The following is a 25317-nucleotide window of genomic DNA, read 5'->3' as shown; positions in this document are numbered from 1 at the left end:
CTTAAAAAAATCTTTTGACTGATTTTGGCATAAGGGTCTGCTATACAAATTGATGGAAAGTGGTGTTGGGGGAAAAACATACGACATTATAAAATCCATGTACACAAACAACAAGTGTGCAGTTAAAATAGGCAAAAAACACACACATTTCTTCCCACAGGGCCGTGGGGTGAGACAGGGATGCAGCTTAAGCCACACCCTCTTCAACATATATATCAACGAATTGGCGCGGGCACTAGAAAAGTCTGCAGCACCCGGCCTCACCCTGCTAGAATCTGAAGTCAAATGTCTACTGTTTGCTGATGATCTGGTGCTTCTGTCACCAACCAAGGAGGGCCTACAGCAGCACCTAGATATTCTGCACAGATTCTGTCAGACCTGGGCCCTGACAGTAAATCTCAGTAAGACCAAAATAATTGTGTTTAAAAAAACAGGTCCAGTCACCAGGTCCACAAATACAAATTCCATCTAGACACCGTTGCCCTGGAGCACACAAAAAACTATACATACCTTGGCCTGAACATCAGCGGCACAGGTAACTTCCACAAAGCTGTGAACGATCTAAGACGCAAGGCAAGAAGGGCATTCTATGCCATCAACAGGAACATAACATTTTACATCCCAATTAGGATCTGGCTAAAAATACTTGAATCAGTTATAGAACCCATTGCCCTTTATGGTTGTGAGGTCTGGGGTCCGCTCACCAACCAAGACTTCACAAAATGGGACAAATACCAAATTTGAGACTCTGCATGCAGAATTCTGCAAAAATATCCTCAGTGTACAACGTAGAACACCAAATAATGCATGCAGAGCAGAATTAGGCCGATACCCACTAATTATCAAAATCCAGAAAAGAGCCGTTAAATTCTACAACCACCTAAAAGGAAGCGATTCCCAAACCTTCCATAACAAAGCCATCACCCACAGAGAGATGAAGCTAGAGAAGAGTCCCCTAAGCAAGCTGGTCCTGGGGCTCTGTTCACAAACACAATCACACCCCACAGAGACCCAGGACAGCAGCACAATTAGACCCAATCAAATCATGAGAAAACAAAAAGAGAATTACATGACACATTGGAAAAAATTAACAACAATACAGGACAAACTATAATGCTATTTGGCCCTAAACACTGAGTACACAGTGGCAGAACACCTGAAAGGTTTGACAGCCAGACAGAAAGACAGCACTGTATTTCTGAATGGCTTAAAATGCGCATTTCTTAAAACAAAATAGAACTATTCTGAATGTGAAAAATACATTTATTTCCTCACCTGTCAGAGTCATCCGTCTCTCTGGTGATTCTCCTTCAGAGTTGGAACACTTGTAGAGTCCTTCATCTGACCTGGATACTGCAGGGATGGTCATCTCTCCTGTAGTCTCGGTCCTGATGAGGGATCCATCTTTGTAGAAATCGGCTGTGAGGTCAGAGGGAGTTACCTGATATCTGCAGCGCAGAGTCACAGAATCTCCCTCAGTCACAGGAAGGGCAGGGCTCTCCAGGATCACAGCACCAACTGTATATAATATATAAACATCATATATAAACAGGGCTCTCCAGGATCACAGCTCCAACTGTATATAATATATAAACATCATATATAAACAGGGCTCTCCAGGATCACAGCTCCAGCTGTATATAATATATAAACATCATATATAAACAGGGCTCTCCAGGATCACAGCACCAGCTGTATATAATATATAAACATCATATATAAACAGGGCTCTCCAGGATCACAGCCCCAGCTGTATATAATATATAAACATCATATATAAACAGGGCTCTCCAGGATCACAGCTCCAGCTGTATATAATATATAAACATCATATATAAACAGGTCTCTCCAGGATCACAGCTCCAGCTGTATATAATATATAAACATCATATATAAACAGGGCTCTCCAGGATCACAGCCCCAGCTGTATACAATATATAAACATCATATATAAACAGGGCTCTCCAGGATCACAGCTCCAGCTGTATATAATATATAAACATCATATATAAACAGGTCTCTCCAGGATCACAGCTCCAGCTGTATATAATATATAAACATCATATATAAACAGGTCTCTCCAGGATCACAGCTCCAGCTGTATATAATATATAAACATCATATATAAACAGGGCTCTCCAGGATCACAGCTCCAGCTGTATATAATATATAAACAGGTCTCTCCAGGATCACAGCCCCAGCTGTATACAATATATACACATCATATATAAACAGGTGTCTCCAGGATCACAGCTCCAACTGTATATAATATATAAACATCATATATAAACAGGCCTCTCCAAGATCACAGCCCCAGCTGTATATAATACATAAACATCATATATAAACAGGTCTCTCCAGGATCACAGCCCCAGCTGTATATAATATATAAACATCATATATAAACAGGTCTCTCCAAGATCACAGCTCCAGCTGTATATAATATATAAACATCATATATAAACAGGGCTCTCCAGGATCACAGCTCTAGCTGTATATAATATATAAACATCATATATAAACAGGGCTCTCCAAGATCACAGCTCCAGCTGTATATTATATATAAACATCATATATAAACAGGTCTCTCCAAGATCACAGCCCCAGCTGTATATAATATATAACATCATATATAAACATAACATCAGCTCTCTGAAACCAGACTAAACACTATAATATTAGTAGATTTGTGGACATACCATGTACTTTGATGTTGACAGCAGTGCTGTGTTCTCCAGACCCAGCCTCACACCAGTACACCCCACTGTCTGATAGTATTAGTGACACAATGCATGAAAAGCCTTGTTGTTTTCCCCAGTCGGTTCCACAAGCTGAAAGCTTCCCAGTCGATGTGTATCTCTTCAGTGTCCATCCAGCAGAGCTCCCCTGAACTTCACAGCTCACAATTAAAGACTCATATTTAAAGAACTGAGATCTGTTGGGACGGACACTCAGAGAGACTGTAGGAAGAGAGAGGGGGACACAGAGAGACAGAAAGTCAGAGGAGGGGGAGACAGAGACACAGGGAGACAGAGAGAGATAGAGGAAGGGGAGACAGAAAGACAGAGGAGGGGGAGACAGAGACACAGCGAGACAGAGAGAGATAGAGGAAGGGGAGACAGAGACACAGGGAGACAGAGAGAGATAGAGGAAGGGGAGACAGAGACACAGGGAGACAGAGAGAGATAGAGGAAGGGGAGACAGAGAGAGACAGAGGAAGGGGAGACAGAGAGGAGTGGGACACAGAGAGACAGAAAGAGAGAGGAGGGGGAGACAGAGAGAGATAGAGGAATGGGAGACAGAGACACAGGGAGACAGAGAGAGATAGAGGAAGGGGAGACAGAGACACAGGGAGACAGAGAGAGATAGAGGAAGGGGAGACAGAGACACAGGGAGACAGAGAGAGTCAGAGGAAGGGGAGACAGAGACACAGGGAGACAGAGAGAGATAGAGGAAGGGGAGACAGAGACACAGGGAGACAGAAAGACAGAGGAGGGGGAGACAGAGACACAGGGAGACAGAGAGAGATAGAGGAAGGGGAGACAGAGACACAGGGAGACAGAGAGAGAGAGAGAGGAAGGGGAGACAGAGACACAGGGAGATAGAGAGAGATAGAGGAAGGGGAGACAGAGAGAGATAGAGGAAGGGGAGACAGAGACACAGGGAGACAGAGAGAGATAGAGGAAGGGGAGACAGAGACACAGGGAGACAGAGAGAGAGAGGAAGGGGAGACAGAGACACAGGGAGACAGAGAGAGTCAGAGGAAGGGGAGACAGAGACACAGGGAGACAGAGAGAGAGAGAGGAAGGGGAGACAGAGACACAGGGAGACAGAGAGAGTCAGAGGAAGGGGAGACAGAGACACAGGGAGACAGAGAGAGAGAGAGGAAGGGGAGACACAGGGAGACAGAGAGAGAGAGAGGAAGGGGAGACAGAGACACAGGGAGACAGAGAGAGATAGAGGAAGGGGAGACAGAGACACAGGGAGACAGAGAGAGAGAGAGGAAGGGGAGACAGAGAGAGAGAGAGAGAGGAAGGGTCAGTCTGATAGCTGTGTCAATCTCACATCTAAGTAATTCTTTGATTAGTTCTACCAGTCTACACCAGATTCAATATGAAACCATTTGATGTGTTCTACCAGTCTACACCAGATTCAATAAGGGACCATTTGATGTGTTCTACCAGTCTACACCAGATTCAATAAGGGACCATTTGATGTGTTCTACCAGTCTACACCAGATTCAATAAGGGACCCTTTGATGTGTTCTACCAGTCTACACCAGATTCAATATGAAACCCTTTGATGTGTTCTACCAGTCTACACCAGATTCAATATGAAACCCTTTGATGTGTTCTACCAGTCTACACCAGATTCAATATGAAACCCTTTGATGTGTTCTACCAGTCTACACCAGATTCAATATGAAACCATTTGATTAGTTCTACCAGTCTACACCAGATTCAATATGAAACCCTTTAATGTGTTCTACCAGTCTACACCAGATTCAATATGAAAACCTTTGATTAGTTCTACCAGTCTACACCAGATTCAATAAGGGACCCTTTGATGTGTTCTACCAGTCTACACCAGATTCAATATGAAAACCTTTGATTAGTTCTACCAGTCTACACCAGATTCAATATGAAAACCTTTGATTAGTTCTACCAGTCTACACCAGATTCAATATGAAACCCTTTAATTAGTTCTACCAGTCTACACCAGATTCAATATGAAAACCTTTAATGTGTTCTACCAGTCTACACCAGATTCAATATGAAACCATTTTGATTAGTTCTACCAGTCTACACCAGATTCAATATGAAACCCTTTAATGTGTTCTACCAGTCTACACCAGATTCAATATGGGACCCTTTAATTAGTTCTACCAGTCTACACCAGATTCAATATGGGACCCTTTAATTAGTTCTACCAGTCTACACCAGATTCAATATGAAACCCTTTAATTAGTTCTACCAGTCTACACCAGATTCAATATGAAACCCTTTAATTAGTTCTACCAGTCTACACCAGATTCAATATGAAACCCTTTAATTAGTTCTACCAGTCTACACCAGATTCAATATGGGACCTTGGTTTGAACCCAGATCTCTGCAAATGACTGTTTTAGCCCGCTGAGCTTAAGCCTCGTGTACCCAACACAAGTCTTCATGTCTCAGACCAGGTTCCTTGTCATCACGTGGGCGTGTTTCAACAAATCACATCTGCTACACAGTAGTCTTTCCAACTAAACCAAATCATTGACTCAGTCATTCAAACTGTTGGCTGTTGAAGAGGCTGACTGAGACTGCAGGCAGGTGTCATCACAGAGAGAGTAGTCTTGTAAAAAGCACTGACTCACATCCAGATGTCATCACAGAGAGAGTAGTCTTGTAAAAACCACTGACTCACATCCAGGTGTCATCACAGAGAGAGTAGTCTTGTAAAAAGCACTGACTCACATCCAGATGTCATCACAGAGAGAGTAGTCTTGTAAAAAGCACTGACTCACATCCAGGTGTCATCACAGAGAGAATAGTCTTGTAAAAAGCACTGACTCACATCCAGGTGTCATCACAGAGAGAATAGTCTTGTAAAAAGCACTGACTCACATCCAGGTGTCATCACAGAGAGAGTAGTCTTGTAAAAAGCACTGACTCACATCCAGGTGTCATCACAGAGAGAACAGTCTTGTAAAAAGCACTAGCTGACTCACATCCAGGTGTCATCACAGAGAGAGTAGTCTTGTAAAAAGCATTGACTCACATCCAGGTGTCATCACAGAGAGAATAGTCTTGTAAAAAGCATTGACTCACATCCAGGTGTCATCACAGAGAGAATAGTCTTGTAAAAAGCACTAGCTGACTCACATCCAGGTGTCATCACAGAGAGAGTAGTCTTGTAAAAAGCACTAGCTGACTCACATCCAGGTGTCATCACAGAGAGAGTAGTCTTGTAAAAAGCACTAGCTGACTCACATCCAGGTGTCATCACCGAGAGAATAGTCTTGTAAAAAGCACTGACTCACATCCAGGTGTCATCACAGAGAGAATAGTCTAAAAGCTGACTCACATCCAGGTGTCATCACAGAGAGAATAGTCTTGTAAAAAGCACTGACTCACATCCAGGTGTCATCACCGAGAGAATAGTCTTGTAAAAAGCACTAGCTGACTCACATCCAGGTGTCATCACAGAGAGAATAGTCTTGTAAAAAGCACTGACTCACATCCAGGTGTCATCACCGAGAGAGTAGTCTTGTAAAAAGCACTAGCTGACTCACATCCAGGTGTCATCACAGAGAGAATAGTCTTGTAAAAAGCACTGACTCACATCCAGGTGTCATCACAGAGAGAATAGTCTTGTAAAAAGCACTGACTCACATCCAGGTGTCATCACAGAGAGAATAGTCTTGTAAAAGCACTAGCTGACTCACATCCAGGTGTCATCACCGAGAGAGTAGTCTTGTAAAAAGCACTGACTCACATCCAGGTGTCATCACAGAGAGAATAGTCTTGTAAAAAGCACTGACTCACATCCAGATGTCATCACAGAGAGAATAGTCTTGTAAAAAGCACTGACTCACATCCAGGTGTCATCACAGAGAGAGTAGTCTTGTAAAAAGCACTGACTCACATCCAGGTGTCATCACAGAGAGAGTAGTCTTGTAAAAAGCACTGACTCACATCCAGGTGTCATCACAGAGAGAATAGTCTTGTAAAAAGCATTGACTCACATCCAGGTGTCATCACAGAGAGAATAGTCTTGTAAAAAGCACTAGCTGACTCACATCCAGGTGTCATCACAGAGAGAATAGTCTTGTAAAAAGCACTGACTCACATCCAGGTGTCATCACCGAGAGAGTAGTCTTGTAAAAAGCACTGACTCACATCCAGGTGTCATCACCGAGAGAATAGTCTTGTAAAAATCACTAGCTGACTCACATCCAGGTGTCATCACAGAGAGAATAGTCTTGTAAAAAGCACTGACTCACATCCAGGTGTCATCACAGAGAGAATAGTCTTGTAAAAAGCACTGACTCACATCCAGGTGTCATCACAGAGAGAATAGTCTTGTAAAAGCACTAGCTGACTCACATCCAGGTGTCATCACCGAGAGAGTAGTCTTGTAAAAAGCACGGACTCACATCCAGGTGTCATCACAGAGAGAATAGTCTTGTAAAAAGCACTGACTCACATCCAGGTGTCATCACAGAGAGAATAGTCTTGTAAAAGCACTAGCTGACTCACATCCAGGTGTCATCACAGAGAGAATAGTCTTGTAAAAAGCACTGACTCACATCCAGGTGTCATCACCGAGAGAATAGTCTTGTAAAAAGCACTGACTCACATCCAGGTGTCATCACAGAGAGAATAGTCTTGTAAAAGCAGTAGCTGACTCACATCCAGGTGTCATCACCGAGAGAGTAGTCTTGTAAAAAGCACTGACTCACATCCAGGTGACATCACAGAGAGAATAGTCTTGTAAAAAGCATTGACTCACATCCAGGTGTCATCACAGAGAGAATAGTCTTGTAAAAAGCACTAGCTGACTCACATCCAGGTGTCATCACCGAGAGAGTAGTCTTGTAAAAAGCACTGACTCACATCCAGGTGTCATCACCGAGAGAGTAGTCTTGTAAAAAGCACTGACTCACATCCAGGTGTCATCACCGAGAGAGTAGTCTTGTAAAAAGCACTGACTCACATCCAGGTGTCATCACCGAGAGAGTAGTCTTGTAAAAAGCACTGACTCACATCCAGGTGTCATCACAGAGAGAGTAGTCTTGTAAAAAGCACTAGCTGACTCACATCCAGGTGTCATCACCGAGAGAATAGTCTTGTAAAAAGCACTGACTCACATCCAGGTGTCATCACCGAGAGAATAGTCTTGTAAAAAGCACTAGCTGACTCACATCCAGGTGTCATCACAGAGAGAATAGTCTAAAAGCTGACTCACATCCAGGTGTCATCACAGAGAGAATAGTCTTGTAAAAAGCACTGACTCACATCCAGGTGTCATCACCGAGAGAATAGTCTTGTAAAAAGCACTAGCTGACTCACATCCAGGTGTCATCACAGAGAGAATAGTCTTGTAAAAAGCACTGACTCACATCCAGGTGTCATCACAGAGAGAATAGTCTAAAAGCTGACTCACATCCAGGTGTCATCACCGAGAGAGTAGTCTTGTAAAAAGCACTGACTCACATCCAGGTGTCATCACCGAGAGAATAGTCTTGTAAAAAGCACTAGCTGACTCACATCCAGGTGTCATCACAGAGAGAATAGTCTTGTAAAAAGCACTGACTCACATCCAGGTGTCATCACAGAGAGAATAGTCTTGTAAAAAGCACTGACTCACATCCAGGTGTCATCACAGAGAGAATAGTCTTGTAAAAGCACTAGCTGACTCACATCCAGGTGTCATCACCGAGAGAGTAGTCTTGTAAAAAGCACGGACTCACATCCAGGTGTCATCACCGAGAGAATAGTCTTGTAAAAAGCACTAGCTGACTCACATCCAGGTGTCATCACCGAGAGAATAGTCTTGTAAAAAGCACTGACTCACATCCAGGTGTCATCACAGAGAGAATAGTCTAAAAGCTGACTCACATCCAGGTGTCATCACAGAGAGAATAGTCTTGTAAAAAGCACTGACTCACATCCAGGTGTCATCACCGAGAGAATAGTCTTGTAAAAAGCACTAGCTGACTCACATCCAGGTGTCATCACAGAGAGAATAGTCTTGTAAAAAGCACTGACTCACATCCAGGTGTCATCACAGAGAGAATAGTCTAAAAGCTGACTCACATCCAGGTGTCATCACAGAGAGAATAGTCTTGTAAAAAGCACTGACTCACATCCAGGTGTCATCACCGAGAGAATAGTCTTGTAAAAAGCACTAGCTGACTCACATCCAGGTGTCATCACAGAGAGAATAGTCTTGTAAAAAGCACTGACTCACATCCAGGTGTCATCACCGAGAGAGTAGTCTTGTAAAAAGCACTGACTCACATCCAGGTGTCATCACCGAGAGAATAGTCTTGTAAAAAGCACTAGCTGACTCACATCCAGGTGTCATCACAGAGAGAATAGTCTTGTAAAAAGCACTGACTCACATCCAGGTGTCATCACAGAGAGAATAGTCTTGTAAAAAGCACTGACTCACATCCAGGTGTCATCACCGAGAGAGTAGTCTTGTAAAAAGCACTGACTCACATCCAGGTGTCATCACCGAGAGAATAGTCTTGTAAAAAGCACTGACTCACATCCAGGTGTCATCACCGAGAGAATAGTCTTGTAAAAAGCACTAGCTGACTCACATCCAGGTGTCATCACAGAGAGAATAGTCTTGTAAAAAGCACTGACTCACATCCAGGTGTCATCACAGAGAGAATAGTCTTGTAAAAAGCACTGACTCACATCCAGGTGTCATCACAGAGAGAATAGTCTTGTAAAAGCACTAGCTGACTCACATCCAGGTGTCATCACATAGAGAATAGTCTTGTAAAAGCACTAGCTGACTCACATCCAGGTGTGTAGGCCGTCATTGGAAATAAGAATTTGTTCTTAACTGACTTGCCTAGTTAAATAAAGGTAAAATAAAAAATAAAATAAAAAAATCACAGAGAGAATAGTCTTGTAAAAATCACGAGCTGACTCACATCCAGGTGTCATCACAGAGAGAATAGTCTAGACAAATAACTTAAAAGCCCTCAACCAATAATGCAGTGTTACGAAAACTAACTAAACTAAACACATTGACTCTGTACCGTAATACCCTGTATAAAGTCTATGTGGAGGCTATATACAGGGGGTACCAGTACAGAATCAATGTGGAGGCTATATACAGGGGGTACCAGTACAGAATCAATGTGGAGGCTATATACAGGGGGTACCAGTACAGAGTCAATGTGGAGGCTATATACAGGGGGTACCGGTACAGAGTCAATGTGGAGGCAACATACAGGGGGTACCGGTACAGAGTCAATGTGGAGGCTATATACAGGGGGTACCAGTACAGAGTCAATGTAGAGGCTATATACAGGGGGTACCAGTACAGAGTCAACGTGGAGGCTATATACAGGGGGTACCAGTACAGAGTCAATGTGGAGTCTATATACAGGGGGTACCAGTACAGAATCAATGTGGAGGCTATACACAGGGGGTACCGGTACAGAGTCAATGTGGAGGCTATATACAGGGGGTACCGGTACAGAGTCAATGTGGAGGCAACATACAGGGGGTACCGGTACAGAGTCAATGTGGAGGCTATATACAGGGGTACCAGTACAGAGTCAATGTAGAGGCTATATACAGGGGGTACCAGTACAGAGTCAACGTGGAGGCTATATACAGGGGTACCAGTACAGAGTCAATGTGGAGGCTATATACAGGGGGTACCAGTACAGAGTCAATGTGGAGGCTATATACAGGGGGTACCGGTACAGAATCAATGTGGAGGCTATATACAGGGGGTACCAGTACAGAGTCAATGTGGAGGCTATATACAGGGGGTACCAGTACAGAGTCAATGTGGAGGCTATATACAGGGGGTACCGGTACAGAGTCAATGTGGAGGCAACATACAGGGGGTACCGGTACAGAGTCAATGTGGAGGCTATATACAGGGGGTACCGGTACAGAGTCAATGTGGAGGCTATATACAGGGGGTACCAGTACAGAGTCAATGTGGAGGCTATATACAGGGGGTACCGGTACAGAGTCAATGTGGAGGCAACATACAGGGGTACCGGTACAGAGTCAATGTGGAGGCTATATACAGGGGGTACCAGTACAGAGTCAATGTGGAGGCTATATACAGGGGGTACCGGTACAGAATCAATGTGGAGGCTATATACAGGGGGTACCAGTACAGAGTCAATGTGGAGGCTATATACAGGGGGTACCAGTACAGAGTAAATGTGGAGGCTATATACAGGGGGTACCGGTACAGAGTCAATGTGGAGGCAACATACAGGGGGTACCGGTACAGAGTCAATGTGGAGGCTATATACAGGGGGTACCAGTACAGAGTCAATGTGGAGGCTATATACAGGGGTACCAGTACAGAGTCAATGTGGAGGCTATATACAGGGGGTACCGGTACAGAGTCAATGTGGAGGCAACATACAGGGGTACCGGTACAGAGTCAATGTGGAGGCTATATACAGGGGTACCAGTACAGAGTCAATGTGGAGGCTATATACAGGGGGTACCGGTACAGAGTCAATGTGGAGGCTATATACAGGGGGTACCGGTACAGAGTCAATGTGGAGGCTATATACAGGGGATACCGGTACAGAATCAATGTGGAGGCTATATACAGGGGGTACAAGTACAGAGTCAATGTGGAGGCTATATACAGGGGGTACAAGTACAGAGTCAATGTGGAGGCTATATACAGGGGGTACCAGTACAGAGTCAATGTGGAGGCTATATACAGGGGGTACCGGTACAGAGTCAATGTGGAGGCTATATACAGGGGGTACCGGTACAGAGTCAATGTGGAGGCAACATACAGGGGGTACCGGTACAGAGTCAATGTGGAGGCTATATACAGGGGGTACCAGTACAGAGTCAATGTGGAGGCTATATACAGGGGGTACCGGTACAGAGTCAATGTGGAGGCAACATACAGGGGGTACCGGTACAGAGTCAATGTGGAGGCTATATACAGGGGGTAACAGTACAGAGTCAATGTAGAGGCTATATACAGGGGGTACCAGTACAGAGTCAACGTGGAGGCTATATACAGGGGGTACCAGTACAGAGTCAATGTGGAGGCTATATACAGGGGGTACCGGTACAGAGTCAATGTGGAGGCAACATACAGGGGGTACCGGTACAGAGTCAATGTGGAGGCTATATACAGGGGGTACCAGTACAGAGTCAATGTAGAGGCTATATACAGGGGGTACCAGTACAGAGTCAACGTGGAGGCTATATACAGGGGGTACCAGTACAGAGTCAATGTGGAGTCTATATACAGGGGGTACCAGTACAGAATCAATGTGGAGGCTATATACAGGGGGTACCGGTACAGAGTCAATGTGGAGGCTATATACAGGGGGTACCGGTACAGAGTCAATGTGGAGGCAACATACAGGGGGTACCGGTACAGAGTCAATGTGGAGGCTATATACAGGGGGTACCAGTACAGAGTCAATGTAGAGGCTATATACAGGGGGTACCAGTACAGAGTCAACGTGGAGGCTATATACAGGGGGTACCAGTACAGAGTCAATGTGGAGGCTATATACAGGGGGTACCAGTACAGAGTCAATGTGGAGGCTATATACAGGGGGTACCGGTACAGAATCAATGTGGAGGCTATATACAGGGGGTACCAGTACAGAGTCAATGTGGAGGCTATATACAGGGGGTACCAGTACAGAGTCAATGTGGAGGCTATATACAGGGGGTACCGGTACAGAGTCAATGTGGAGGCAACATACAGGGGGTACCGGTACAGAGTCAATGTGGAGGCTATATACAGGGGGTACCGGTACAGAGTCAATGTGGAGGCTATATACAGGGGGTACCAGTACAGAGTCAATGTGGAGGCTATATACAGGGGGTACCGGTACAGAGTCAATGTGGAGGCAACATACAGGGGGTACCGGTACAGAGTCAATGTGGAGGCTATATACAGGGGGTACCAGTACAGAGTCAATGTGGAGGCTATATACAGGGGGTACCGGTACAGAATCAATGTGGAGGCTATATACAGGGGGTACCAGTACAGAGTCAATGTGGAGGCTATATACAGGGGTACCAGTACAGAGTAAATGTGGAGGCTATATACAGGGGTACCGGTACAGAGTCAATGTGGAGGCAACATACAGGGGGTACCGGTACAGAGTCAATGTGGAGGCTATATACAGGGGGTACCAGTACAGAGTCAATGTGGAGGCTATATACAGGGGGTACCAGTACAGAGTCAATGTGGAGGCTATATACAGGGGGTACCGGTACAGAGTCAATGTGGAGGCAACATACAGGGGGTACCGGTACAGAGTCAATGTGGAGGCTATATACAGGGGGTACCAGTACAGAGTCAATGTGGAGGCTATATACAGGGGGTACCGGTACAGAGTCAATCTGGAGGCTATATACAGGGGGTACCGGTACAGAGTCAATGTGGAGGCTATATACAGGGGATACCGGTACAGAATCAATGTGGAGGCTATATACAGGGGGTACAAGTACAGAGTCAATGTGGAGGCTATATACAGGGGGTACAAGTACAGAGTCAATGTGGAGGCTATATACAGGGGGTACCAGTACAGAGTCAATGTGGAGGCTATATACAGGGGCGGTACAGAGTCAATGTGGAGGCTATATACAGGGGGTACCGGTACAGAGTCAATGTGGAGGCAACATACAGGGGGTACCGGTACAGAGTCAATGTGGAGGCTATATACAGGGGGTACCAGTACAGAGTCAATGTGGAGGCTATATACAGGGGGTACCGGTACAGAGTCAATGTGGAGGCAACATACAGGGGGTACCGGTACAGAGTCAATGTGGAGGCTATATACAGGGGGTACCAGTACAGAGTCAATGTAGAGGCTATATACAGGGGGTACCAGTACAGAGTCAACGTGGAGGCTATATACAGGGGGTACCAGTACAGAGTCAATGTGGAGGCTATATACAGGGGGTACCAGTACAGAGTCAATGTGGAGGCTATATACAGGGGGTACCGGTACAGAATCAATGTGGAGGCTATATACAGGGGGTACCAGTACAGAGTCAATGTGGAGGCTATATACAGGGGGTACCAGTACAGAGTCAATGTGGAGGCTATATACAGGGGGTACCGGTACAGAGTCAATGTGTAGGCTACATACAGGGGGTACCGGTACAGAGTCAATGTGGAGGCTATATACAGGGGGTACCAGTACCGAGTCAATGTAGAGGCTATATACAGGGGTACCGGTACAGAGTCAATGTGGAGGCTATATACATGGGGTACCAGTACCGAGTCAATGTGGAGGCTATATACAGGGGTACCAGTACAGAGTCAATGTGGAGGCTATATACAGGGGGTACCAGTACAGAGTCAATGTGGAGGCTATATACAGGGGGTACCGGTACAGAGTCAATGTGGAGGCAACATACAGGGGGTACCGGTACAGAGTCAATGTGGAGGCTATATACAGGGGGTACCAGTACAGAGTCAATGTGGAGGCTATATACAGGGGGTACCGGTACAGAATCAATGTGGAGGCTATATACAGGGGGTACCAGTACAGAGTCAATGTGGAGGCTATATACAGGGGGTACCAGTACAGAGTAAATGTGGAGGCTATATACAGGGGGTACCGGTACAGAGTCAATGTGGAGGCAACATACAGGGGGTACCGGTACAGAGTCAATGTGGAGGCTATATACAGGGGGTACCAGTACAGAGTCAATGTGGAGGCTATATACAGGGGGTACCAGTACAGAGTCAATGTGGAGGCTATATACAGGGGGTACCGGTACAGAGTCAATGTGGAGGCAACATACAGGGGGTACCGGTACAGAGTCAATGTGGAGGCTATATACAGGGGGTACCAGTACAGAGTCAATGTGGAGGCTATATACAGGGGGTACCAGTACAGAGTCAATGTGGAGGCTATATACAGGGGGTACCGGTACAGAGTCAATGTGGAGGCTATATACAGGGGATACCGGTACAGAATCAATGTGGAGGCTATATACAGGGGGTACAAGTACAGAGTCAATGTGGAGGCTATATACAGGGGGTACCAGTACAGAGTCAATGTGGAGGCTATATACAGGGGGTACCAGTACAGAGTCAATGTGGAGGCTATATACAGGGTGTTACGGTACAGAGTCAATGTGGAGACTATATACAGGGTATTAAGGTACAGAGTCAATGTGGAGGCTATATACAGGAAATTAAGGTACCGAGTCAATGTGGAGACTATATACAGGGTATTAAGGTACAGAGTCAATGTGGAGGCTATATAGAGGGTGTACCGGTACAGAGTCAATGTGGAGGCAACATACAGGGGGTACCGGTACAGAGTCAATGTGGAGGCTATATACAGGGGGTACCGGTACAGAGTCAATGTGGAGGCAACATACAGGGGGTACCGGTACAGAGTCAATGTGGAGGCTATATACAGGGGGTACCGGTACAGAGTCAATGTGGAGGCAACATACAGGGGGTACCGGTACAGAGTCAATGTGGAGGCTATATACAGGGGGTACCAGTACAGAGTCAATGTAGAGGCTATATACAGGGGGTACCAGTACAGAGTCAACGTGGAGGCTATATACAGGGGGTACCAGTACAGAGTCAATGTGGAGGCTATATACAGGGGGTACCAGTACAGAGTCAATGTGGAGGCTATATACAGGGGTACCGGTACAGAATCAATGTGGAGGCTATATACAGGGGTACCAGTACAGAGTCAATGTGGAGGCTATATACAGGGGGTACCAGTACAGAGTCAATGTGGAGGCTATATACAGGGGTACCGGTACAGAGTCAATGTGGAGGCAACATACAGGGGGTACCGGTACAGAGTCAATGTGGAGGCTATATACAGGGGTACCAGTACAGAGTCAATGTGGAGGCTATATACAGGGGGTACCGGTACAGAATCAATGTGGAGGCTATATACAGGGGGTACCAGTACAGAGTCAATGTGGAGGCTATATACAGGGGGTACCAGTACAGAGTCAATGTGGAGGCTATATACAGGGGGTACCAGTACAGAGTCAATGTGGAGGCTATATACAGGGGTACCGGTACAGAGTCAATGTGGAGGCAACATACAGGGGTACCGGTACAGAGTCAATGTGGAGGCTATATACAGGGGGTACCAGTACAGAGTCAATGTGGAGGCTATATACAGGGGTACCGGTACAGAATCAATGTGGAGGCTATATACAGGGGGTACCAGTACAGAGTCAATGTGGAGGCTATATACAGGGGGTACCAGTACAGAGTAAATGTGGAGGCTATATACAGGGGTACCGGTACAGAGTCAATGTGGAGGCAACATACAGGGGTACCGGTACAGAGTCAATGTGGAGGCTATATACAGGGGGTACCAGTACAGAGTCAATGTGGAGGCTATATACAGGGGTACCAGTACAGAGTCAATGTGGAGGCTATATACAGGGGGTACCGGTACAGAGTCAATGTGGAGGCAACATACAGGGGGTACCGGTACAGAGTCAATGTGGAGGCTATATACAGGGGGTACCAGTACAGAGTCAATGTGGAGGCTATATACAGGGGGTACCAGTACAGAGTCAATGTGGAGGCTATATACAGGGGGTACCGGTACAGAGTCAATGTGGAGGCTATATACAGGGGATACCGGTACAGAATCAATGTGGAGGCTATATACAGGGGGTACAAGTACAGAGTCAATGTGGAGGCTATATACAGGGGGTACCAGTACAGAGTCAATGTGGAGGCTATATACAGGGGGTACCAGTACAGAGTCAATGTGGAGGCTATATACAGGGTGTTACGGTACAGAGTCAATGTGGAGACTATATACAGGGTATTAAGGTACAGAGTCAATGTGGAGGCTATATACAGGAAATTAAGGTACCGAGTCAATGTGGAGACTATATACAGGGTATTAAGGTACAGAGTCAATGTGGAGGCTATATAGAGGGTGTACCGGTACAGAGTCAATGTGGAGGCTATATACAGGGGGTACCGGTACAGAGTCAATGTGGAGGCTATATACAGGGGGTACCGGTACAGAGTCAATGTGGAGGCTATATACAGGGTATTAAGGTACAGAGTCAATGTGGAGGCTATATAGAGGGTGTACCGGTACAGAGTCAATGTGGAGGCTATATACAGGGTTTTAAGGTACAGAGTCAATGTGGAGGCTATATACAGGGTGTACCGGTACAGAGTCAATGTGGAGGCTATATACAGGGGGTACCGGTACAGAGTCAATGTGGAGGCTATATACAGGGTATTAAGGTACAGAGTCAATGTGGAGGCTATAGACAGGGTGTACCGGTACAGAGTCAATGTGGAGGCTATATACAGGGGGTACCGGTACAGAGTCAATGTGGAGGCTATATACAGGGGGTACCGGTACAGAGTCAATGTGGAGGCTATATACAGGGGGTACCGGTACAGAGTCAATGTGGAGGCAACATACAGGGGGTACCGGTACAGAGTCAATGTGGAGGCTATATACAGGGGGTACCAGTACAGAGTCAATGTGGAGGCTATATACAGGGGGTACCAGTACAGAGTCAATGTGGAGGCTATATACAGGGGGTACCGGTACAGAGTCAATGTGGAGGCAACATACAGGGGTACCGGTACAGAGTCAATGTGGAGGCTATATACAGGGGGTACCAGTACAGAGTCAATGTGGAGGCTATATACAGGGGGTACCAGTACAGAGTCAATGTGGAGGCTATATACAGGGGGTACCGGTACAGAGTCAATGTGGAGGCTATATACAGGGGATACCGGTACAGAATCAATGTGGAGGCTATATACAGGGGGTACAAGTACAGAGTCAATGTGGAGGCTATATACAGGGGGTACCAGTACAGAGTCAATGTGGAGGCTATATACAGGGGGTACCAGTACAGAGTCAATGTGGAGGCTATATACAGGGTGTTACGGTACAGAGTCAATGTGGAGACTATATACAGGGTATTAAGGTACAGAGTCAATGTGGAGGCTATATACAGGAAATTAAGGTACCGAGTCAATGTGGAGACTATATACAGGGTATTAAGGTACAGAGTCAATGTGGAGGCTATATAGAGGGTGTACCGGTACAGAGTCAATGTGGAGGCTATATACAGGGGTACCGGTACAGAGTCAATGTGGAGGCTATATACAGGGGTACCGGTACAGAGTCAATGTGGAGGCTATATACAGGGTATTAAGGTACAGAGTCAATGTGGAGGCTATATAGAGGGTGTACCGGTACAGAGTCAATGTGGAGGCTATATACAGGGTTTTAAGGTACAGAGTCAATGTGGAGGCTATATACAGGGTGTACCGGTACAGAGTCAATGTGGAGGCTATATACAGGGGGTACCGGTACAGAGTCAATGTGGAGGCTATATACAGGGTATTAAGGTACAGAGTCAATGTGGAGGCTATATACAGGGTGTACCGGTACAGAGTCAATGTGGAGGCTATATACAGGGGGTACCGGTACAGAGTCAATGTGGAGGCTATATACAGGGGGTACCGGTACAGAGTCAATGTGGAGGCTATATACAGGGGGTACCGGTACAGAGTCAATGTGGAGGCTATATACAGGGGGTACCGGTACAGAGTCAATGTGGAGGCTATATACAGGGTGTACCGGTACAGAGTCAATGTGGAGGCTATATACAGGGGGTACCGGTACAGAGTCAATGTGGAGGCTATATACAGGGGGTACCGGTACAGAGTCAATGTGGAGGCTATATACAGGGTATTAAGGTACAGAGTCAATGTGGAGGCTATATACAGGGGGTACCGGTACAGAGTCAATGTGGAGGCTGTATACAGGGGGTACCGGTACAGAGTCAATGTGGAGGCTATATACAGGGGGTACCGGTACAGAGTCAATGTGGAGGCTATATACAGGGGGTACCGGTACAGAGTCAATGTGGAGGCTATATACAGGGGGTACCGGTACAGAGTCAATGTGGTGGCTATATACAGGGGGTACCTGTACAGAGTCAATGTGGAGGTTATATACAGGGGGTACCGGTACAGAGTCAATGTGGAGGCTATATACAGGGGGTACAGAGTCAATGTGGAGGCTATATACAGGGGGTACCGGTACAGAGTCAATGTGGAGGCAACATACAGGGGGTACCGGTACAGAGTCAATGTGGAGGCTATATACAGGGGGTACCAGTACAGAGTCAATGTGGAGGCTATATACAGGGGGTACCAGTACAGAGTCAATGTGGAGGCTATATACAGGGGGTACCGGTACAGAGTCAATGTGGAGGCTATATACAGGGGGTACCGGTACAGAGTCAATGTGGAGGCTATATACAGGGGGTACAGGTACAGAGTCAATGTGGAGGCTATATACAGGGGGTACCGGATACAGAGTCAATGTGGAGGCTATATACAGGGTATTAAGGTACCGAGTCAATGTGGAGGCTATATACAGGGTGTTACGGTACAGAGTCAATGTGGAGGCTATATACAGGGTATTAAGGTACAGAGTCAATGTGGAGGCTATATACAGGGTGTTACGGTACAGAGTCAATGTGGAGGCTAAATACAGGGGGTACCGGTACAGAGTCAATGTGGAGGCTATATACAGGGGGTACCGGTACAGAATCAATGTGGAGGCTATATACAGGGGGTACCGGTACAGAATCAATGTGGAGGCTATATAGAGGGTATTAAGGTACAGAGTCAATGTGGAGGCTATATACAGGGTGTTAAGGTACAGAATCAATGTGGAGGCTATATACAGGGGGTACCAGTACAGAGTCAATGTGGAGGCTATATACAGGGGGTACCGGTACAGAGTCAATGTGGAGGCTATATACAGGGGGTACCGGTACAGAATCAATGTGGAGGCTATATAGAGGGTATTAAGGTACAGAGTCAATGTGGAGGCTATATACAGGGTGTTAAGGTACAGAATCAATGTGGAGGCTATATACAGGGGGTACCAGTACAGAGTCAATGTGGAGGCTATATACAGGGGGTACCGGTACAGAATCAATGTGGAGGCTATATACAGGGGGTACCGGTACAGAGTCAATGTGGTGGCTATATACAGGGGGTACCAGTACAGAGTCAATGTGGAGACTATATACAGGGGGTACCGGTACAGAGTCAATGTGGAGGCAACATACAAGGGGTACAGGTACAGAGTCAACGTGGAGGCTATATACAGGGGGTACCGGTACAGAGTCAATGTGGAGGCAACATACAAGGGGTACAGGTACAGAGTCAATGTGGTGGCTATATACAGGGGGTACCAGTACAGAGTCAATGTGGAGGCTATATACAGGGGGTACCGGTACAGAGTCAATGTGGAGGCTATATACAGGGGGTACCAGTACAGAGTCAATGTGGAGGCTATATACAGGGGGTACCGGTACAGAGTCAATGTGGAGACTATATACAGGGGGTACAAGTACAGAGTCAATGTGGAGGCTATATACAGGGGGTTACGGTACAGAGTCAATGTGGAGGCTATATACAGGGGGTACCGGTACAGAATCAATGTGGAGGCTATATAGAGGGTATTAAGGTACAGAGTCAATGTGGAGGCTATATACAGGGTGTTAAGGTACAGAATCAATGTGGAGGCTATATACAGGGGGTACCAGTACAGAGTCAATGTGGAGGCTATATACAGGGGGTACCGGTACAGAGTCAATGTGGAGGCTATATACAGGGGGTACCGGTACAGAGTCAATGTGGTGGCTATATACAGGGGGTACCAGTACAGAGTCAATGTGGAGACTATATACAGGGGGTACCGGTACAGAGTCAATGTGGTGGCTATATACAGGGGGTACCAGTACAGAGTCAATGTGGAGACTATATACAGGGGGTACCGGTACAGAGTCAATGTGGAGGCTATATACAGGGGGTACCGGTACAGAATCAATGTGGAGGCTATATACAGGGGGTACCGGTACAGAGTCAATGTGGTGGCTATATACAGGGGGTACCAGTACAGAGTCAATGTGGAGACTATATACAGGGGGTACCGGTACAGAGTCAATGTGGAGGCAACATACAAGGGGTACAGGTACAGAGTCAACGTGGAGGCTATATACAGGGGGTACCGGTACAGAGTCAATGTGGAGGCAACATACAAGGGGTACAGGTACAGAGTCAATGTGGTGGCTATATACAGGGGGTACCAGTACAGAGTCAATGTGGAGGCTATATACAGGGGGTACCGGTACAGAGTCAATGTGGAGGCTATATACAGGGGGTACCGGTACAGAATCAATGTGGAGGCTATATACAGGGGGTACCGGTACAGAGTCAATGTGGTGGCTATATACAGGGGGTACCAGTACAGAGTCAATGTGGAGACTATATACAGGGGGTACCGGTACAGAGTCAATGTGGAGGCAACATACAAGGGGTACAGGTACAGAGTCAACGTGGAGGCTATATACAGGGGGTACCGGTACAGAGTCAATGTGGAGGCAACATACAAGGGGTACAGGTACAGAGTCAATGTGGTGGCTATATACAGGGGGTACCAGTACAGAGTCAATGTGGAGGCTATATACAGGGGGTACCGGTACAGAGTCAATGTGGAGGCTATATACAGGGGGTACCAGTACAGAGTCAATGTGGAGGCTATATACAGGGGGTACCGTTACAGAGTCAATGTGGAGACTATATACAGGGGGTACAAGTACAGAGTCAATGTGGAGGCTATATACAGGGGGTTACGGTACAGAGTCAATGTGGAGGCTATATACAGGGGGTACCGGTACAGAGTCAATGTGGAGGCTATATACAGGGGGTACCGGTACAGAGTCAATGTGGAGGCTATATACAGGGGGTACCGGTACAGAGTCAATGTGGAGGCAACATACAGGGGGGTAGCAGCAGCGTACAAGGGGGGGGGGGCAATGTGAATAGTCTGGGTAGCCATTCGATTAGCTGTTCAGGAGTCTGAATGCTTGGCACTCTGGTACAGCTTGCCATGCGGTAGCAGAGAGAACAGTCTATGACTAGGGTGGCTGGAGACTTTGCCAATTTTAAGGTCCTTTCTCTGACACGGCCTGGTATAGAGGTCCTGGATTGCAGGAAGTTCAGCCCCAGTGATGTACTGGGCCGTACGTACCACCCTCTATAGGGCCTTCCTCTGACATGGCCTGGTATAGAGGTCCTGGATTGCAGGAAGCTCAGCCCCAGTGATGTCCCTGGTTGAACGCATTCCCCTCTGTAGAGCCTTGCGGTCGGAGGTTGAGCAGTTGCCATACCAGTCAGTGATGCAACCAGTCAGGATGCTCTCGATGGTGCAGCTGTAAAACCTTTTGAGGATCTGAGGACCCAGGCTAAATCTGTTCAGTCACCTGAAGAGGAAAAGGTTTTGTCTGGAGTAAATCCATCTCGTCTGACTCATTTAAAGAAAAATGATTTGTCAAGTTCTGATTTCCAGAAGCTCTTTTCGGTCATAAGAGACGGGTAGCAATAACATTATGCTTAAAATAAGTTACAAACCATGTGAAATAAACTTACAAAATAGCACGGAGCCCATAAAACAGCAGCCATCCACCCCCGTGCCGTCTTAAATCACATTGAAGATTAAAGAAAGAAAGAATGTCACAATCTAAATCTGCTCCAAACAATTAGAACGTCAGGAAGGTGACATCACAGAGAGAAACAACTAGCTTTGGTTGTCAGGAAGGTGACATCACAGAGAGAAACAACTAGCTTTGGTTGTCAGGAAGGTGACATCACAGAGAGAAACAACTAGCTTTGGTTGTCAGGAAGATGACCTCACAGAGATAAACAACAAGCTTTGGTTGTCAGGAAGATGACCTCACAGAGAGAAAAAACTAGCTTTGGTTGTCAGGATGGTGACCTCACAGAGAGAAACAACTAGCTTTGGTTGTCAGGATGGTGACCTCACAGAGAGAAACAACTAGCTTTGGTTGTCAGGAAGGTGACCTCACAGAGAGAAACAGCTAGCTTTGGTTGTCAGGATGGTGACCTCACAGAGAGAAACAACTAGCTTTGGTTGTCAGGAAGATGACCTCACAGAGAGAAACAACTAGCTTTGGTTGTCAGGAAGATGACCTCACAGAGAGAAACAACTAGCTTTGGTTGTCAGGAAGATGACCTCACAGAGAGAAAAAACTAGCTTTGGTTGTCAGGATGGTGACCTCACAGAGAGAAACAACTAGCTTTGGTTGTCAGGATGGTGACCTCACAGAGAGAAACAACTAGCTTTGGTTGTCAGGATGGTGACATCACAGAGATAAACAACAAGCTTTGGTTGTCAGGAAGGTGACCTCACAGAGAGAAACAACTAGCTTTGGTTGTCAGGATGGTGACCTCACAGAGAGAAACAACTAGCTTTGGTTGTCAGGATGGTGACCTCACAGAGAGAAACAACAAGCTTTGGTTGTCAGGAAGGTGACCTCACAGAGAGAAAAACTAGCTTTGGTTGTCAGGAAGGTGACCTCACAGAGAGAAAAACTAGCTTTGGTTGTCAGGAAGGTGACCTCACAGAGAGAAACAACTAGCTTTGGTTGTCAGGAAGGTGACCTCACAGAGAGAAACAGCTAGCTTTGGTTGTCAGGAAGGTGACCTCACAGAGATAAACAGCTAGCTTTGGTTGTCAGGAAGGTGACCTCACAGAGAGAAATAACTAGCTTTGGTTGTCAGGAAGGTGACCTCACAGAGAGAAACAGCTAGCTTTGGTTGTCAGGAAGGTGACCTCACAGAGAGAAACAGCTAGCTTTGGTTGTCAGGAAGGTGACATCACAGAGAGAAACAACTAGCTTTGGTTGTCAGGAAGGTGACCTCACAGAGATAAACAGCTAGCTTTGGTTGTCAGGAAGGTGACCTCACAGAGAGAAATAACTAGCTTTGGTTGTCAGGAAGGTGACCTCACAGAGAGAAACAACTAGCTTTGGTTGTCAGGAAGGTGACCTCACAGAGAGAAACAACTAGCTTTGGTTGTCAGGAAGGTGACCTCACAGAGAGAAACAACTAGCTTTGGTTGTCAGGAAGGTGACCTCACAGAGAGAAACAACAAGCTTGTGTCTGCTACGTGGTTGGAGACAGACCTCCCAATTGTATTCCTGTGCAGTTTTTTGTTGTCGTCTTGTCTGGCTAGAAGAGAACTGAGAAGGGAACTGAGAAGAGAAACGCTTTACCTGCTTGACCACAAGACCTTCCTTCTGGCCCTGCTCATGTGTCAGCTACTCAGTAACCTATGTACTGCTCACTGACTGGTTGCAGAAACACAACACACACAACACACACACACAAGATCACTACACCAGACAGATAATCACAACTACAGACTTGATATGAGAGGAGTAGCAGGAGTAAACAGAGAGAGAGAGAAGAGCAGAAGAAGAGGAGGGAGACTTGATATGAGAGGAGTAGCAGGAGTAGAGAGAGAGAGGAGAAGAAGAGGAGGGGGAGACTTGGGATGAGAGGAGTAGCAGGAGTCGAGAGAGAGAGAAGAGGAGGGAGATACTTGATATGAGAGGAGTAGCAGGAGTAGAGAGAGAGAGAAGAGGAGGGAGACTTGATATGAGAGGAGTAGCAGGAGTAGAGAGAGAGAAGAGGAGAGGAGAGGAGCGAGAGACTTGATATGAGAGGAGTAGCAGGAGTAGAGAGAGAGAAGAGGAGAGGAGAGAAGACGAGAATAAGAGGAGAAGAGAAGAAGAGGAGAAGAGAAGAAGAGGAGAAGAAGAGGAGAGAAGAAGAGGGGGAAAATTGAGCAGGTGATGAATAAATAGATCCGTACCTCCATCATGACCGAGGCCGGAGTATACCAGTGTACTGAACAGCACTGAAACACAGAGAAAACTATCACTACGGTACATGATGTAAACACTGAGCTGTTCCACAGATATTAAACTATAGAGATATTAAACTATAGAGATATTAAACTATAGAGATATTAAACTATAGAGATATTAAACTATAGAGATATTAAACTATATAGATATTAAACAATACAGATATTAAACAATACATATATTAAACTATAGAGATATTAAACTATACAGATATTAAACTATACAGATATTAAACTATATAGATATTAAACTATACATATATTAAACTATAGAGATATTAAACAATACAGATATTAAACTATATAGATATTAAACTATAGAGATATTAAACAATACAGATATTAAACTATAGAGATATTAAACTATACAGATATTAAACTATACATATATTAAACTATACAGATATTAAACTATAGAGCTATTAAACTATACAGATATTAAACTATAGGGATATTAAACAATACAGATATTAAACTATATAGATATTAAACTGTATAGATATTAAACTATAGAGATATTAAACTATACATATATTAAACTATAGAGATAATAAACTATAGAGATATTAAACAATAAAGATATTAAACTATAGAGATATTAAACAATACAGATATTAAACTATAGAGCTATTAAACTATACAGATATTAAACTATAGGGATATTAAACAATGCAGATATTAAACTATATAGATATTAAACTATAGAGATATTAAACAATACAGATATTAAACTATACAGGTATTAAACCATATAGTTACTCACAGAGTAGAAGACAGGTGTGTTCCATCTCAATGTATTCTATCACTTCTCTCTC

General features: G+C 45.5%; 1 protein-coding gene across 1 annotated transcript in view; it reads right to left on the bottom strand.

Moving 5' to 3' along the window:
- LOC135537288 (Fc receptor-like protein 5) overlaps positions 1 to 25317 on the bottom strand; it is a 39311-nt gene extending 13994 nt beyond the window's left edge. The window contains exons 1-4 of the mRNA XM_064963480.1: positions 25266 to 25317; positions 24449 to 24493; positions 2700 to 2960; positions 1276 to 1518 (exon numbers count right to left, since the gene is read on the bottom strand). Coding sequence (XP_064819552.1) covers positions 1276 to 1518; positions 2700 to 2960; positions 24449 to 24493; positions 25266 to 25290 — 574 coding nt within the window. The 5' untranslated portion in view covers positions 25291 to 25317. The remainder of the gene's footprint in view (positions 1 to 1275; positions 1519 to 2699; positions 2961 to 24448; positions 24494 to 25265) is intronic.

The sequence above is a fragment of the Oncorhynchus masou genome, unplaced genomic scaffold, assembly GCF_036934945.1.
Source record: "Oncorhynchus masou masou isolate Uvic2021 unplaced genomic scaffold, UVic_Omas_1.1 unplaced_scaffold_744, whole genome shotgun sequence".
Classification (NCBI taxonomy): Eukaryota; Metazoa; Chordata; class Actinopteri; order Salmoniformes; family Salmonidae; genus Oncorhynchus; species Oncorhynchus masou.
This window is presented reverse-complemented; position numbering and strand designations above follow the sequence as displayed.